Source organism: Phytophthora parasitica (assembly GCF_000247585.1).
Source record: "Phytophthora parasitica INRA-310 unplaced genomic scaffold supercont2.10, whole genome shotgun sequence".
In the NCBI taxonomy this organism is placed as follows: Eukaryota; Oomycota; class Peronosporomycetes; order Peronosporales; family Peronosporaceae; genus Phytophthora; species Phytophthora nicotianae.
In genome coordinates, this window is record NW_008648996.1 from 249,126 (window position 1) to 267,233 (window position 18,108).

Here is an 18,108-nt window from a genome sequence, read left to right on the forward strand (position 1 = left end):
TAAGCTGGTTAATCCGGGGCAGCATTGAATTGGGACAAAACATATGGAGTACGAGATCATGGACGACAATGATGCATTATTACGTACATTTCCTTTAAAAAAAAAAAAGGGGGCGTACCTTCTCAGGGCATAATCATTTGTTTGAGATAAAAATAGTTGTATCTTAGCTTGTCCGCCGTGGTTGCCGTCATTCTTCACCGGCGGCAACCAAGACTACACCATTTCAGATTCGTTCTCCCCACCCCCGGGTTTCAATACAACCACCCCGGGTCCGACCTGTGCATAGTGGCGGGCAAACCCCAGTTCAAAATAACCAGACCCAGGATTCAAAATGCACAGTGCACCTTTTATTATTTATTTTTATTTTTTTCGGAGAGGAATTATCAACTTTTGTCAATTTCCCACGGCCATGTCTTTCAGTAGGATAGCATCTGCAAGAAACCCGAAGGTGTGATGAATGCACTTACGGCAAAGCTCGGATGTGACGACCTCACGAAAGATGTTGTTTGCCGCATGCAGCAGAAATGTCGAGCGATGAGCTGTGATGGTCATTCCCTGAGGAACGTCAAGAATCTTGCATCGGTTCACTGCCATGTACCGCTTCACTGCTGACTTGTACGCAGAGAACACGTTCTCAATTCCATTCAGCATAGGTGAGTACGGTCCGAGACGTAGGCATTCGACTTGAGCAAACTCGTCCTCTTCAAACACTGTTTCGGCGCGGTTGTGGCAGGGTGCGTTGTCTAACACAACGACAACATTAGTGAGATCTGCATGAGCCGCCTGGGCACGCAGCATACAGCGAATAAACTCGTTTGCAGACTCCCACTTAAACGACCCGAAACGCCCTTCCGAATACTCAACTCCATCGCGTGAAATACAAGCAATAACATGAATGTTGCTGCCTTTGCTACACGTGTTCAAGTCCACCGCGCGAGTACCTTGAACGCTCCACCCATTGCTGCGGCTAATCCACAGATTGAAGTTGGTTTCGTCCAGATACAAGATCTTCTTGTCCGCCGCCATATACTGCAACAATTTCACAGCAAACTGCTGTCTTTTGAACTTGTTCGTGGGGGTGTTCCGGTAGTTGTTATCGCGATGCACCTTTTTCACTGTATAACAAAGGGCATCAAGGTTTGCTCGCACAGTCTCGGCCGCGACGTTGATGTTAAAGCGGTCGAGCAGCATCTCCTTCATCTGCTCCAGCGTTAGATAACAGTTCTCTTCCAAACTCTCCTCCAGAAACGCCACTTGAGCAGGCTTGAGCTTCCTGTTGTGGGCCCCACCTCTCTTGTCCGGAGCGGGCGTAAAGTCACCCAAACGTTTTGCACGACGCACCCAACCTCGTGCGGTCTCTATGACGACACCGTTATGAGCCGCAACTTGCCGCCAGTTATCGCCTACTTCCGCAGCCGCCAGGACACGTGCACGAACGTCTTCAGGGTACGTTTTCCCCATCCTTCAAATGTCAAACTGCACCGAGCGGTGGAAGAGCTAAACGCCATTCTCGAAGGTTCGGTAGGTAATTGACAAAAGTTGACATGTACCCAGCTGGTCAGCTGCTGGTACAGGCAAAAAAAAGCGGACTGGTTCTTTTGAATACTGGAGTGGTTAGTTTGAACTGAGGTTTGTCCAGACCTATGCACAGGTCGGCCGGGGGGTGGTTGTATTGAATCCCCGATCTGGGGAGAACGGACCTGAAATGGTGTAGTGATGGTTGATGCAAATTTGTTCCTCTCCTTGTCATTTAGACTGTAACTTTGGATTATCTCGAAAAGGAGGCCGTCTCGCTTGCTGCTTATCAATTTCACCATCTTTCCCCCATTGGCCTCAGCATTTTGCGACTAAGCCAGTCAAACACATACGCAGATACCTCGTCTACTTTGATGTCCTCCATTATTGCAACGTTGTTGAGAGAGGTCGAAAAGGGTAATGTTCACAACATATCATAATTTGGTTTTTGTAAGCAGATTTAGGAATCCGATTGCTGACACCTCAATTTAACCATTCTAAAAGCCAATTTGCAAAAGAGCACGTAAAAAGCAATAGCAAACTGACATTAGCGAAATCTACGGGCATTTCTTGTGAATAAGAGTAGCACCGTGCTCAGCATATTCGGCTTTAGACATCCACATCTCGTGGAAAGACCCCAACGATGCCAAGATGGAGCCACCTAGGAAGGCGCCCACGCGACGTTCTTGCGGATGAGCTGCTACCACCTTCACACGTAAGCTGCTGGTATATCCGCCGGCTGCCCCATTGCTACCAGAACCTGTAAGCGGCAGTGGCATCCCACTCAACGTAGTCACTACCTCACGTTCAATCCTCGTCGGCATGTTCTCGAAGCACGAACTTCCTCCAGTCAGAACAATATTCTGGAACAATTCCTTTCTTAGCTCCGTTTCTGTCGTAAGGCCACCAGTCTCGCAGATTAATTCCGGAAGTCTCATACCCGGGCCTTCATTCACCGGCTTACTGCTGTCCGAGCCGTCCGCAGTACGGGGCACCGTTTCCCCCATGAAATAATGTTCCGCTACACTGAATCGCTCAGTGCCCAAAGACACAATGGTCTTATCCGGTAATTCGTAGTTGATCAAAGGCAATTGTGCGTTCTGCGCCTCATCGAACGGTCCGTCCGCCACACGGCACAGTCCGCTCTCCTTGGCTTCCACCACGTAAGACCACGTCTGTTTCTTCCGTTTAGCAATTTCCGCCTCTGTCGACGTCGCCAGTTTTTGTTCTAAAGTTTTAGAAACTTGTGGTGCCAGTTTGGTTCTTAAAAAGGCGTCTAAATCATGACCGCCAAACAGAGTCACTTGACTCTTGGGGTACGCAAATGCGTAACCCTCATGTACCGAGGTGACGCTAGTATACGTAGCACCCATCTCCACCACCAGGCCGCTGGTCCTAGCGTTGGCATAACAGGCTAGGACGGCGCTCTTGGCACAGAAGAGCGCAGGCACGCCCAGCTCCTCCATCACGACCTCCACCATCTGTTCTCTGGCCTTTAGGTCCCTCTTCTTGCTGGCGCTGCTGGCCTGTACCGTTTTGGTCTCGGTGGATCTAGATCCTGCGTCTTCCTGTTCGTCCTGCGCCTGTCCTGCATCTCCCGTGATTTCTTCAGGCAGGGTGAAGGGTCTCTCCACCAGTAACAATGGATGCTCGCTTAGTCTTGTCTGTAGCCTGGAGCTGCTGGCATCAAACAGCCATTGAGCCAATTTCTCCGGGTCACTCTCGACCTGCGCCGACCTGCGGTTCAGACGCCGTCCTAATTCCGCGTCGTCCTGTACTTCGTCGTGTGGTACGGGACGCTCGTACACACGTGGGAAGTCCTCGCCCGCGTAGCCAAATTTGCAGCGCGACGTGCCGAACTCGAACACCAGCGCATCCAGGTCGTTCGCCTCCGCCGCAGCGCTTGAGAAGGGCGCGTTGGCTGCGCTGTGGTGATCGCCCTCGTTCGCTCCGCCACCGGCGTACATGATGTTTTAAAGATTGGGTGGATTCGATTGTGAGAGGACACTGTGTGACGATATGATAGAAGCTGTTTGGTGTGGGGAACATAGAAGAACACGCATCTTACTTGTGTCGCCTACACACTTATACGTATGGTTACACTAAAATTGTACGTGGTTGTTTTACTTCTAGGGAGCTTGTCATCACAAGAACGATCACCTTGCCAAGGATTAACTAAAGGCCTTAGTTAAGCCTTGGTAAGCCGCTTTTATAAATGGCGGTGGTCACTTTTTCGATTAGAGACGCTTTCAAGGAAACGATCGACTTCGTCCATAATCGGGTTAGTGATTAGCGACGCTTAGTCAGCAACCAAAAAGGCGTCCGTCATCCAAAATGATTGCACGTTTGTAGTACTTCTTACAGTTGCACCGTGTTAGCAGTGGTAATTCCTGGAGTGGGCTTCGTCGTCTTCATTCATTTTTGAATTAGCCACGCTCATCAACAGCTATGCTCTCACCCAGCAAGAAAGACGCAGATTCGCAGTTTATCCAAGTGGAGACCCCAAAAATCGGTAACGCACCCCAGTTCACGTTAGCGTGGAGCCATGTGACCCTGAAGGTAACGACCGCGAGCAACGAGTCCAAGCGCAAAGAGGAGAAGGTTATCCTCAATGACGTCAGTGGATCTGCTCATCCGGGTCAACTACTCGTTATGATGGGACCTTCCGGAGCTGGTAAGAGTTCTCTGCTGGATTGTATCTCGGGACGTAAGGATGTCCGAGACGGACTGGACGGAAGTATCACCGTCAACGGTCAACCATGGACCAAGCAACTCAAGCAGCAAACGTCCTACGTCGTGCAGGACGATCTCTTCTACGAGACCATCACAGTGCGCGAACACTTGGTGTTCCAGGCTCAACTTCGAATGGGCAAATACGTCTCGTTTCATGACTGTAAGAAGCGCGTTGACGACGTCATGGAGCAGTTAGGATTGATTAAATGTCGCGACACCCTGATCGGTGGAACTTCCCTGCGTGGTATTTCCGGTGGTGAGCGAAAGCGTTTGTCGTTCGCCACTGAGATCCTGACCAACCCGTCGCTACTATTCGTCGATGAACCAACCTCTGGCCTCGACAGCTTCATGGCTGAGACCGTAATGAGGCAGCTACAGGAAATCGCTCGTGACGGTAACCGTACCGTCATCGCCACAATCCATCAACCGTCTTCGGAGCTGTTTACGCTCTTCGATCAACTTTACTTGCTCTCAGACGGTGCGTGTGTGTACGATGGACCAGCAGTCGAAGCTGTGGAATACTTCTCTTCACTTGGATATCAATGTCCCCCATTCGTGAGCCCAACCGACTATTTCATGCGTCAACTCGTGGTGGTCGACAAGGCGTCGGATGTAGCTGGAGTCGCTCGTGTTGAGGGCCTAAAAACCGCTTGGGCGACTCGAAGCCACACCGGCGTGTTAACTCCTCTCAAAACGAATCAAACTACCATCTACGAAGACGCGAAGCTCGATGGATTCAAGAACGACAGACTAGATCTAATCGGTCAACTCCGTGTTGTCTTGAGTCGTAATGTGCTCAGTCTCTTTCGAGACAAGACGCGCTTCCACGCTGAGGTTGGCCAGTCCCTTGTGGTGAGCATTTTGATGGGTCTAGTGTATCTCCAACTCAAGATGAACCAGCGTGCCATCCAGAACTTCTCGGGTGCGTTCTTCTACTTCATGGCGAACGAGATCTTCGCTGCCGTGGAGATTCAACTCGCGTCTTTACCGTTAGAGATCACTATGGTACGCAGAGAGTACGAAGCCGGACTGTTCCACTTGGCCTCGTGGTATGTGGCGAGAAACTTGAGCGACCTGCCCATGCAGATCTTGCTGCCGTTTACGGTATTTGTGCCGGCGTATTTCTTGATCGGTATCGGCCACGGCTTCAGTGTCTACTTGTATCTCCAGATCATGATCATCTTGACACGCAGTGCTTCGGTTGGTCTGGCCTATGCTATTGGATGCTTCTTCCGTCGTGCTGATGTCGCCACGATCATGGGAATGCTCATCTTGCTGCCAATGCTGCTCTTTGGAGGTCTCATGGTCAACTCGGACGACACGCCAACATACTTTGTCTGGATCAACTACATTTCTCCGATAAAATTCGGGTTCGATGGGATGATGAAGGTTTTCTGGGATGAAGTGTCCACGATCCCGTGCAGCGAGGGGACGGAGAACTGCATCGCACTTTCAGGCCAGCAGGTTCTCGAAAACTACAGTATCTCGACACGATCAGTGCTGCTTGACGGTATACTACTGCTCATTCTGAACGTTGGCTACAGAGCGTTGGGCTTCCTGACGCTCTGGATTAACGTGCACAGTCGTAAATAGCTTAGATCTCGATAGACCGAGTTCCACCTAGTTAAACGATAATAAATGATTGATATCCCATTGTCCTTGAGTCGTTTTTGCTTGGGACGGCGTAAAACGGACGGGAATTCTTCCTGTTAGCACCGATGGCTGCGAGCAACGAAACCAATTCCAGTTCACAACAAGCACTTGAGAAGTAAAGGCATAGTTGGGTGGACGCAGTGGATCAGTATTATCTAGACTTGAGCTGACCTAATGGCTTCGCCCAAAGGTTCCAGTTCTCCACGGCGACAGAGTTTGTTCGATGTGGCGTCGGATCTAATTGCATCGTTCCGAGACAGGCAGCCATTGGGTGGTGACATAACAGTGGAGCAACATGGCGACACAGGAGTGGCAACAGTTACTGAACATGTCGTGGATGAAGGGGGTGTTGAAGAAGATCACAGTGAGGAGAAGATTGAAGACAATGACACTGCTTTGAATGAGACGCTTACGACTGGTGAAGACCAAAAAAGTGATTCATACGATAGCGATGATGACTCGGAGGACGACAGCAACGATGGTGACTCTAGGACTGAAGACAGTGCTGAGGATGAAGAGAGTCGAGATGAATTCGAGTCGAAGGAACCAATTGGGACGAGTCAAATCGATCCAATGATTCTCGAGACTGAGCAGGGCCAGGCAGTAGACACCAGTGAAGAGAGCGATGGGAGTGGTGTTAGTAGCAGCGAGAGCAGTAATTCCGTTCAAGCTAACCCCAGCACCGATGTCAGTGGGCACCAAGGTGTCAGTTATGAGCAAGGCGAGTCTCCACGTAAGACAAATCTCTTTGCTCAGGCTGTGTCCAGTGTGGTGGCAACACTTCTTGAGCGACGATCATCGCTCACATCTACCCCGGTGACTAGTGGTGCGAATGGGAATGGTTCGGAGATGAAGGCTGGTGAGCATAGTCAAAGTATTGGTATCGGTCGACACGACAGCGGTGCTGGCGAAGTCGTGGGTGAAGCTCTTGAGTTGACCTCCAGCGCTATGACGAGTAGTCTTGATTTGGTCGCTGAAGATGAATTGGTTCGAGTGGACTACCAGACAGCGGCCACAGTTCATGAAAACCTGAGACACAGTGAAACTCACGTCGAAGACACAGACAACAGCCGAGACCACGACGCAGCTTCCGTGACTAGGAGTGCTGAACACGTTTTGGCTCTCAAGGATGAAGACGCAGATCACGTCACCATATCTATTCAGGACTCTCCCAAGCCACGATTCAAGAAAGCAAACAGCAAGGCGACGGGGCTCACAGCCCTCCCTCCCGTTGGAGAAACAGCCAAAGCCGTCAAAACCGTCGGTACAGCACTGTTGGACGTTCTACGCTTTTTGCCTGTTACCAAGATGACGAAAGAGTGTCTGGTGAAGCTCAAAAGTCAAACTGCAACGAAGGAAGCATTGGATTCATCGATTTTACAGGATCTTCGAGATCTAGGGGAAATTCTAGGAGGAAAGCCAGTGCCTCGACTCTCTCTTCAGTGTTACGAAGCTATCGAGAGCATGAAAAACGAGGGTAAGATGCTGTCAATGGATCATATCGTAGAGATTCGAGACTCTCATGCACTCGAGTTTTGTGCCAAACCTCCTCAAGAATATGAAAGCTATGGTGTACCTGGCCTTAAACTGGATGAGATAAAAATCTATAAAGAAACCAAGCTGGCAGAGCTACGGGCAGCAGTTGCCTCGTGTAATCTGACTACGCTGGAGCATGCCCCGATTCCAGAGCTGCTTGCTCTCTGGTCACTGGTGCACAGCTCAGTTAGCAGTAAGATCTCTGCGAACGTCGCACAGCAAGTTGCAGTGGAGGTTAAACAGCCGATGCAGCAAAAACTGGGAAACAAAACAGGATCGTTGCGGTTTGTTGGAGGCGAAGTCGTTGCCGAGCAAGACGTTCAAGCTGGTGGCGATGAAGATCTAATCGATACGTCGGATGCGGCTGCTCTCGCCAACAGAATTGCTCGCAACGGTCTCGTTGGGATGAAAGACAAGCTGGCGATGAGTCGATTACAGGTTGATACCATGCTTCAATCATTCCGGGAACAACGCCAGATGCTTGTTGGAGGAGTCATCGCAGGGATTATCGCAAGATTCCCCCCCTTGCTTCGCATAGAAATCGTTCGTGATTTTTTCCAGATCGCTGGTTTGTTCTTTGACGGTTTGTACGACCCCGTTCTTGAGTTCTTCCGTGATTACCATCCTCCAGGTTGGATTCTGCTTATGATCACGTGGCTGAGAAAAGTGTATAACGTCATCGCATTGGATGCGTCAAAACTATTACGCAACCTCAGTAAAGAACTGGGTACAGCCATTCTCTTGAGCTGCATCCTATTAATCCACTTCGCGTTTCTGATTATGGTGATCAGGTTTTGGTGGAAGATGCCTCGCATGGCTGATAAAGTTCGCCACGGCCATGAAGCTACAACTTGGGCTTCCTATGCTTCGCAAAATGCACGCACAACCAAGTTAACCACCATCTTCCTCACGGTTATTCTGACGCTGTATTTACCCCTCACTCAGTTGGCGTTCAACGTACTCGTTGTAACGCACGACAAGCATGACCACAGCTCGGCGGAGAAAGTCGGCTTCATGCACAGGTACCGAGATGGCCCCCTCTGGTTTTTCTTCCCTCTCGAAGCCATTTTTCTTCTGCTGACGTTCACTTTGGGGTTACCGATTCTGCTGATATGGTCGATTTGGAAAAATCGTCCTAATGGATCGCTCGAAGACGAGGACTATACGTACGATTTGGATGGTGAGGAGGTTCCCTTCGACGATAAAGTTTACACTGAGCTAGTGTCGAGCGATCCCAGCCAGCTTGGGTGCCCATTTAGATCGCTATACGCTGGTTTTGAACGATCTTGGAGCATCTACAAAGTGCTTCAAATGATCGCAAAGACAGTTCTGGCTTTGATCGTGGTCGCTGCAGCGAAGTCCGTGAGAATTAGTGGGTTGCTCATTAGCATTTGCTATTTCTTCGTGGTGGGGCTATCAAAGTACAGCCAGCCTTTCATCGATCCGGTTGACGATCTAATGGAGCTCATTTCCAAAACCACGGCTCTGACTACTGCAGTCGGAGCAACTGCGGTTGCCTACGTATCCGAAGTGGTGGATACATCTCCGAATGCAGTAACGCATGTCAATCGCTTCATGGGATTTGTAGTTGTAGTTCACTGGGTCAATATGGTAGCTATGCTTGTAGCGCTAGCGTTCGGAGTGAGTGCACTGCGCGTTCAACTCAAGAGACTGACCGGGTGGCTCTCGTTCAGTGATACCTCACGAGGGATTGACGACGGCCGAGCAAAAACCATTATTCCGTATTGGGATATTGCAAAAGAAGCAAAGCATCGTGTGTGGCAGGCGTTTTGGCGAGCTATTCTTCTTGAGTTGGCTGTTCCTACAAGCAGCGACGACGTTAGCAATCAGAAATGGAAAGGCGGAGGCAGCAAGGACGTTAGCGTCAAAGGAACCGACCGACTTGCATCATTAGAAGAAGCTGTGGTTGCCTCTGGTTTGAAGCGCGTCGAGTCGCACTGGTTCGGGACAGAACATGTGTACACAACGCAACTACGTCGCTTGGCCCGTGAAGCCCTTGAAGGTGTGGATGTGTACTGGAATAACCCATTCGGAGCCCGAGATGGTCACCTTGATTCCGTTACTTGTTTTGGCAAAATGTACGTTGTTCCGTACCCCTTCCACTGCGTTGTGGTGTATGACGACGCAGAAGACGAGGCCATTATCAGAGACGACTGTGACAAGTTTTCGCCCTTGAAAAGCTACGAAAACTTATCCAAGCTGCTGTTTCTAAACTTCACACCAGATATCATGAAGAAGCGCGAGTTACGACAGAAGCTACGTGTGTTGAGTGATACCAAGACGCAGATTATGTTTGTGTTTGAGCGCACTGAAAAAGTATTTCTATGGCCAAGGATTCTCGAGTGGAAAAGGTGGAAATGTATTTGTATTCCTGTGATTCTGACACCGGGATTCTACAAATTCAAATGCAAATACAAAAAGGGAATCATTCGAGTGCAGTCCAACAGTGACAAAGCAGGGACGATACTGCGGATGTCCAAGAGTGGAGCGATGCAGCGAGTCAGAAAATGGCTGAGTGAGCAGAAGTGGCTACAAAAATTGAAAATCTGGATCACTAAGGTGTCATTTTTCCAGACTTTCTTCAAGCCAACTCAACCAAATACCGAAAAAAAAAGCAGAACAAGGATCATGGCCGATGGTTTCAACGTGACCATGAAATACAAGGACGGGACTGGAGTAGTCGAAATCCCGGACTCGGACTACCGAATTAAGGTGAAAGGTCCACGCAAGGCACTCATGAAGGCTGATCATATCGGCCTGAAGCCCACTATGGAGGAAAGCGAGACGTTGAGTATGATTTTCAAAGCCACAGAAAGTGTGTGGAAGTCTGGTCTCAAGGAGCTTCGTGAAAAACATCGGAAGTATCGTCACGAACTCATTGCGAAACATGAGAACGAAAATGCAGCTTTGAGCGACACTTTCTGGTTTTTTGTTTACTATAATCCCCATCTCGCTCGGAATAAACTGGAAACATATCTCCGCGAACACGAGACGAATCCGCTACTACAAAATCTTCCGAAAAAACACAAGCTGGCGTTGGATGCGCTGTATCTTCGTCAAAAGTGGGTCTACTTGAACCCAAGACAGACGTGTTGGTACGTCTTCTGGGACGACGTGTATGCTCGCAATTCTGGTATGAAGAAATACTTGAAGCGTGAGGACTTTGACCCGCTGTTGCCAACCTCTATCTGCTACATGCCACCAATGGAGAAGAAAGATCTGGAGAATTGGCTGGCTCAACGTAAGCTTCTCGGTCGCTGGAAATCGTTTCATCCAGATTTGATTAACATGCTTTATGACAAGATGTCTGCGTACGAGAAGAAACTAAAGGAAGACCGTAAACAGTTGATGAAGAGGCTACTGGTTCAGTCTATCAGACGACTTGATGAAAAATAGCATCATACAATTTGGGCATCTCTTTAGTATCAATTACACTTACTATTTTTTAAATTCATATTCCAAAATACACATTGACCCATAGCTCACTCTTCCACCGCAATCAGCGGATAAAATACAAGAATTGACGGTGGCTTAATTGTAGATAGTTGCGCACTTGACACAAATGATCCTGGCCAACCTAGCGCCTTTGGTAGTTGATAAGAGCATAGGTAGAAACCATTTTCGCGACTACAATCTCCTTGTCCTCTAAATTCAAAATGAGTGGTTAACAGACAAATTCTTAAAGATGCACGGAAGCGATCACTTTTTGTATGCGGTTATTAATCGAGCGTCGCGCAGTTTCGCTATCAACTGCTTTCCTATCTCAAACGGGAACCATATTTTGCAGTAATGTTTCCGCCATCACTCCGATTGCTGGATCGCTCCATCTTGCATCTCTGCATAAACAGCGTCAATGACATCGGTTCTTCCAGCGGTCAGCAGCCGTGACATCTCCAGTGGATCCACCGTTTTGAATATCGCTAATAAACCCCAGCGCGATGGATACGCGAGCGTATATTCCAGGCAATACGCCACATTCATCAGGTCCACCACTCACAACCCCCACGACCACATTGCTCACTAGAAGAGGCCCACCAGAGTCGCCACTACAGGAGTCCTTTTCGTTCCCGTGACCGGCGCAGATAACCGAATCATCCACAGCCGAATTTTCGCGAGCGTCCGCGTACATTTTGGCACATTTCTTGTTCGTAATGATCTCGACATCCACGGTTTGGAGGGTCTCGCTGCCAGTCTCGTTGTTCACCAGACCCCAGCCGAGGGTCGTAGCCATCATACCAGGCTTGTTGTCAGATCCATCTGCAGAAGCCAGACGCGCTGGCTGAATCTTGGATGGTGTCTCAAGTGTGAGCAATGCCACATCGTGCGTGAGGGTCGTCCAATCAGCCGACAATTGGTACAGTGGGTGGCGATAAGCCTCCACAGCACGTATCATTTCGGCCTTTTGAGAGCCCCCACCTGACCGGTGTTTCGATCCGAGTGAAACGTACACGTCGTACATGGGCCAATCCAAGCAATGACCAGCGGTGAGGATATACTGAGGCGCGATCAATGTGCCACCACAAAACAACTCACTGTCGGAGCCGTTAGAATGAAGGCTTGCAATGTACAGATGCTTGCCAATCTCTGCATTCGAGCCGCCGTAGATGCGACTCTCCTCGTCGGGCGTAAGCTCGGAAAAAGAGAAACCATTCACGAATGTGGCGAATGCGGCAGATAACAGGCCAACTCGAACGAGCTTCATTTTCAGCAGGAGATGTATGAGAGTATAAGGGGATGTCGCTTGAAGTGGCTTGTGCTTGGCGTTGCAAAACGGGAAATGGGCTTCGAATTACTTGAACTACTCGTTTGATTGGTAACGCTTCCGATGCGCTGAAATATTGTGCATTGTATTCAGTTTGCTTTGCTAATTATAATAGTGCTCGTACTCTGACCCAGAGTGAACGCATGTTTTTGGACATTTTAGTGATTTGATTGGCTGATGCTGCTCAAAAAGAGATCGCATAAACTGGGATAGCAAAAATAATGTTTCGCAATGACACAACAACAATTATCTACCGTATAAAGAAAAAAAAAAAATATTCCAAGCTCAGCTCAGCATCTTCTGCGCCTGCTTCGCAGCTGCAGTAACTACTGTACATACATCCCGATGTAGTTGTTTGTACCCACGTTGGGATCAGGCAGTTGTATGAGGCTCAGAACGTAATCGTTACTTTAGTAACTCACAAGTACCAGTAGCAAAAAAACAACTTTTAATGTTCTTCTTCCTTTTATTAACACAGCATAAGCTACTTAATGTCAACGATTTTGGCAATATGCCTAAAACTACGAAACGCGCGTATGTAGTTTGTAGAAAGTAAAGTATAGCTCAAGATATATATTTTATCTTGCCTTTCGATGTAGATATCACATCAATGACCGAGCTTTGAGCCTTGAACTGGTGATAACATCATACTTCGAAATTTGCGTTTTTTGGAATGAATTCTATTATAATAGCATTGAAGTACAGTATCGTAAATACAAATCATGAAGGCGATACTGAGCCTCCAAACGTGATATCGGTAACATGAGGGAACGACTCGGAGGGCAACGAAATCTACTAGTAGTACAATGATTTCGTGATGCAGTAACGAGAGGTTGACGCGTCACCTGTGAAGGTATTTTACGAAGTACAAGTGAAAGTACAAAGTCTGCAAAGCGCAATGCAGTCAGAGTTTAGTTGCCGCACGAAACGACGACGGTATCCACAATGTCTGTGTCGTCTTGAGAGGCTTTCCACTCTTGCCATACGGATGTCATCATGCTGCAATGCCGCCGCACAAAATAGATGATTTTGAAAAAAGTTGAGAGTCGTGATGCGTTTTGTATTCTCAACTTGTTCGGTCTGCCCGTCAGGTTTTGAGATTACTGATACCCTTGTTGATACAAAGAATCAATTGGCTATCTTTTGTAATACTTCACAATACTACAACTTACGGCTGTACGCGGGGGTGAAAAAAGTTATTGATGCCTGCGAATTAATAGTGCGTACGTATATCCAGTCTACCCCAGCAAGCAGCTGTCAGAAGCATACCGTTCTCTGGCGCAATAGCGCAAACACGATGCAGCTAACCATAGCCGCGCTATGAGGCCTTCGAGAGGCGCCATGACAACCGAAGCGCAGTGGAGGTCTGTCACTGACAGTGTCAGGGGTCGGCGCGTAGGCCGGAGTAGGTTCCGAAACTAGAGCTTACAATCTAATCCGCGCGGAATCCTTGCCCGTCACGAGCGAAGCGAAGTTGGTGGTGCAAACGCCGGGCAACTGTGGAGCGTAGCGACTACCTGTGAGACTTAATTATGCCTTATTGCGACGCATTGGAGGTCAAAAGTTTACTTTAGCCAAGATAAATGATTTACTGTGTGTTTGGACAGTAAATGCATGTGTTTTGCATGTTTCTGTCGTTACCAACAACTGGAAAGGTACCCTGTTTGTTTTGAAGGGGGGGGGGGGGGGGGGGGGGTAGATAGGTGGGCGCAATATCTACTTCCGTTTTGCTGCGGACTCATCGGACGTGTGACTGTATCTTTTCCGGGATGCTATGCCAGGGCTCAGGCAAGATTACGGACGGACTACTTTGAAGAACTGGCTTTCAATACCTAAGTTTTTTTCATGACATGAAAATTTCTTAGATATTCCTGGTGCAAAGCGGTAAATAGAATAGTTGTGTTCTGAAAAGTCAAAATAATGAATAAATTGTGTTGTTTAGAACGCGTACCAGCCTTCTTCAGTGATGCGTGAACAATAAAACGTCGATTCAGGAGTGCTTTCTTTATTTTGTTGAGATGCGAGACGTTTCTGGTAACGTGGTCGCTTTTGGGAGAGCCGAAGGACTTGAAAATGTGTTTGTGGCGGGAACATTAACGATCAATACTTGAAAACCATCGATGGTGCCGGCGTTACCACGTTTTCTTCTTCAATTTGACTATTCTCATCATAAATAAAGTGGTGCTACAAAAAAAAACTCAAGATACCGACAAAAAAATTATGGGGACCCCGGGGTCCCTCTAAACGCTTCATGTACTCGGCTTGTCAGAATCCTTTTGAATCCTGTTATTGCTGCCTTTCCTGGTCAAAGTTAGCAGTTATCAAATATACGGCCACCTCTTCCAGTTGTATGAATATAGCACTAAGAAAAAAAAACACCATGCATTCTATTTGCATCGTTTCTGAGGAACGGGTTTATCCAATTGCATCTTCGTGTTTTGCTTAATAACACAGGGCCAAGCTCTCGATTCACTCAGTTGGCATGGCATATTCCACGTCTTCAAGTAGTACGCTAAGCTCAAGAAGTAGCTCATCTAGCAGCTCCACAGGATTTAAGGTCTACGGTAGTGTATTCAAAGTGAGCTCTCGCTACCAGTTCCTCAATCCTCTCGGCAAAGGCTCGTATGGCGTCGTCTGGTACGCAGTCTACTTGGATCTTCCGGTAACCTCAGACTGACGAGCTGATGAATATGTAGCGCTGCAAAAGACCGAGAAACTGGACAATGTGTAGCCATTAAGAAGGTGACACCGATGGCGAAGCGTACAACAGACGCGAAGCACACACTCCGTGAAGTTTTACTATTACAGCATCTTGGCAAGCACCCAAACGTACGAATATGTTTAAAAAATAATGTGGGTAAAGTACTTACGTCCTCTATTCTCCCAGGTTATATCAATTCACAATCTCTCGGCCAATATCAAGGACGACGAGCTGTATATCGTCATGGATCTCATGGACACGGACATGCATCGGGTGATACAAAGTTCTCAGCCACTTTCCGATGCCCACGCCAAATATTTCCTTCACCAACTTCTTCGCGGCGTCAAGTACTTGCACGACAATGGAGTGCTACATCGCGATTTGAAACCAGGAAATCTGCTATTGAGCAAGACATGTCAGTTGAAAATTGCCGATTTCGGTCTCGCACGTAAAATTCCTCGTGGGTTTGGTGCCACAACGACAAATTTGGAGCGTCCACGGTCTGCTCCTGCGGCTAGCTCTAAGGCCAAAGTACCGGATCGAGCACCTATGACAGAACACGTGGTAACACGCTGGTATCGAGCGCCGGAGTTGATGCTGCAACCCGATGGATTGTACGATCAAAGCGTTGATATGTGGTCTGTCGGGTGTATTTTCGCAGAGATTCTTGGTCGCAAAGCGCTGTTTCCCGGTAAGAATTTCTTGCATCAACTCACTCTCATCTTCGATGTGATCGGAGCTCCATCGCCCGAAGCTACGATGAGAATCCAGAGCTCACAAGCGCAAAGATTCTTGAAATCTCTAGGCAAGAAATCCAAAGTTCCATTCCGAACACTCTTCCCTAAGGCAACTGACGCAGCAGTGGATTTACTCGATCGGATGCTGGAATTTGATCCGACTAAACGAATATCGGCTCAAGAAGCACTTGCTCATCCGTACATGCAAGATATTGAGCGGAAGTATCGGAATCGAGGTGGAGTGGACCCTCCGCCTTGTATGCGGGCCGATTTCTCGTTCGACTTGAAAAATTTAAGCAAAATGGATCTACGAGCTCTTATTGTCAAGGAAGTGGACAACCACCGAAAATCGACTTTAACAAGGACGAACTCTACGGGTTCTATCGCTACTGACATTGGAGAAAATAGAGAACGCGATACGGTGGAGAAACCCCGCTCTGTTTTGACTTCTAGTGTGATTCCTACCCCCACTGCATCGACAAGTTCAAGTGGATCTAGTGCTCGAATCAGTAAAATACACGCAACTTTACGACAAGCGCAGGAGCAAAGTCAACAACAAGAGCGGAAAGAACAGCAACAAGCGAACATTGTCACATTTGGGTCGAATCGTCAGCGTATCCGAACAACCAGTAAACCTCCAGTTCCGAAGCAAGAAGCGGATACCAGTGGCTCAAATCAACAGGAACACGTGCGTGTAGTCGCAGCTCAAGCCACGCTATTGTCCGATAGTTTATCCTCACGAGTCTCTCCCCCCGAAGAAATTAAACCTGCAGCAAGTGTCGAGGATGTGCCGATCCGAAAGCCTACAGAAGAGTCCAAATCATACGCTCGAACCAGTTTATCAGCTCGCTTGGCCCATACCAGCAAGCCAAGTCCGCTTGCCACTCTGTTATACAATGGAGGATCAGTTCCAGCCTCGTCTGGATCGGATGCCCTAGCGACTTGTATGGCCTTGACGAAGCGTTCAAAAGCGTTAATTGCTTCGCTATCTTCCGGCACGTCTACATCTGTGCATCATTCCCAAGCTTGGCAAACAAAGAGCAGGAATCCCGAGCATTCGCTCTCTTCGTCGTCTAGTCCAGCGACTTCCTCTCCACCTCGACACGACAGTTCAGTATGTACGGCAATATCGCGTTCGAACCGTCCGGGTTCAGCGTTCCTTACAAAAGTTACGAAGAAGCAGCCTGAGGACACTGTGGTTGCTAGTATTGCGGTAAGAAGGCCACGACGAGTGTCTTCTGCTGGCCCCACGAGGTCAAAGCCCCGGGGTCCGTCTGGAAATGGATCTCGAACGGCCAGGAATGCAAGTTCTACTAACGCCTACGTAGGTTCGATCAACTCGCTCATTCGAGCTCAGAGGTCAAATAACGGTCAGTCACTTGCGGATTCAGCAGACAACATGCTGGCCAGTATGAGGCAATCCAAACAGCTGGATCCGTTCGACTCGAGAGACGAAAATGAGCCAAGTGTGTCAGGAAATTTGCTGAAAACCCAGCGATCAACGTCGAAACTTCCTGGGGTTGGCCCATTGGAAAAGAAAAGCTCAGCGAGGAAGCTTACTGTGCCAAAAAGCCCCAAGTTCTCGGTCATGTCATGGCAAAAGAAGAACGAAGGTAGACCAAGATATACGTCAGGTATGTTGCGTTAGCTACACATAAACATAATAGCTTTGAAATGAATATTGGATAGAAATTGGCTATGTACGGAGTACATCGGCACTGCACGACCGAAATTCTACAAGTATCTAGTACGATGCTGGACTAAATACAAGGCCGACCCGGATGTTTTCGTGTCTCCATGCTGTGCTTTAATCCAGGGTTCTGGCTTTGGTAAGATGACTAAGATTAGTTTTGCCAACACTACAAACACAGGAACAAGTGGCCGTGAACATTCACTATATATGTATGGGATCGCAATACTGTTGAGCCGACTCGGGGGTATGACCGCACCCACCTCGCTATCGATACGGATTGTGGCCGATTGTTTTGGGTGTACTCAAATACGTGTCGTTTACGAATGAGAGTAACCCATTAGTGCCTGCAATAGCGCACTATTATGGCTTTAGCGCGAAAAACTTATTGATCAGCAGAAAGTACCGGCATTGGAGAAATATACATGTACGTATTGTGCTTTGCATCAACTTTGGCTTATGAATAGCGCCTCTAAAACAACGACAAATCTATTTCGTGTATCTAAAACTAAAGCTAGAACATAACCCAACGTTAAAATAAAAGTAAGTTAATCATACCCGACGACAAAGCAAAACTGCAGCTACAACGCAAAACCACAGCGACAAGGCACAGTCCGGCTACTTCTTTCCCAGCTTGTTGCCTGAACAAGTGCTTGCCTGCACATTGTCCTGCTCCTTCACGGGCCAATCGGTAAGTAACTAAGGTCAATTCTCATTTGAAGCGGGATGCTTTTTCTAATTTGTTACGTGTGTGTGTGTG

General features: G+C 48.2%; 5 protein-coding genes across 5 annotated transcripts; 3 read left to right on the forward strand and 2 right to left on the reverse strand.

Moving 5' to 3' along the window:
- Positions 1 to 1,930: 1,930 nt before the first annotated feature.
- PPTG_06656 (hypothetical protein) lies at positions 1,931 to 3,537 on the reverse strand. The gene has a single exon (XM_008900700.1). The coding sequence runs from the start codon at positions 3,480 to 3,482 to the stop codon at positions 2,073 to 2,075; it is 1,410 nt and encodes a 469-aa protein (XP_008898948.1). The 5' UTR covers positions 3,483 to 3,537; the 3' UTR covers positions 1,931 to 2,072.
- A 382-nt stretch (positions 3,538 to 3,919) lies between these two features.
- Positions 3,920 to 5,966, forward strand: PPTG_06657 (hypothetical protein). The gene has a single exon (XM_008900701.1). The coding sequence runs from the start codon at positions 3,964 to 3,966 to the stop codon at positions 5,839 to 5,841; it is 1,878 nt and encodes a 625-aa protein (XP_008898949.1). The 5' UTR covers positions 3,920 to 3,963; the 3' UTR covers positions 5,842 to 5,966.
- A 109-nt stretch (positions 5,967 to 6,075) lies between these two features.
- Positions 6,076 to 10,854, forward strand: PPTG_06658 (hypothetical protein; the record flags this gene model as incomplete). Its single annotated transcript, XM_008900702.1, has 1 exon — positions 6,076 to 10,854. The coding sequence occupies one exon, from the start codon at positions 6,076 to 6,078 to the stop codon at positions 10,852 to 10,854; it is 4,779 nt and encodes a 1,592-aa protein (XP_008898950.1).
- Positions 10,855 to 11,308: 454 nt separating this feature from the next.
- On the reverse strand, positions 11,309 to 12,160 carry PPTG_06659 (hypothetical protein; the record flags this gene model as incomplete). The annotated part of the gene is made up of 1 exon (XM_008900703.1): positions 11,309 to 12,160. The coding sequence occupies one exon, from the start codon at positions 12,158 to 12,160 to the stop codon at positions 11,309 to 11,311; it is 852 nt and encodes a 283-aa protein (XP_008898951.1).
- Positions 12,161 to 14,702: 2,542 nt separating this feature from the next.
- PPTG_06660 (CMGC/MAPK protein kinase) lies at positions 14,703 to 17,306 on the forward strand (the record flags this gene model as incomplete). Its single annotated transcript, XM_008900704.1, has 3 exons — positions 14,703 to 14,857; positions 14,917 to 15,049; positions 15,108 to 17,306. 3 exons carry the CDS (start codon positions 14,703 to 14,705, stop codon positions 17,304 to 17,306), a joined length of 2,487 nt encoding a protein of 828 aa, XP_008898952.1.
- Positions 17,307 to 18,108: the final 802 nt, after the last annotated feature.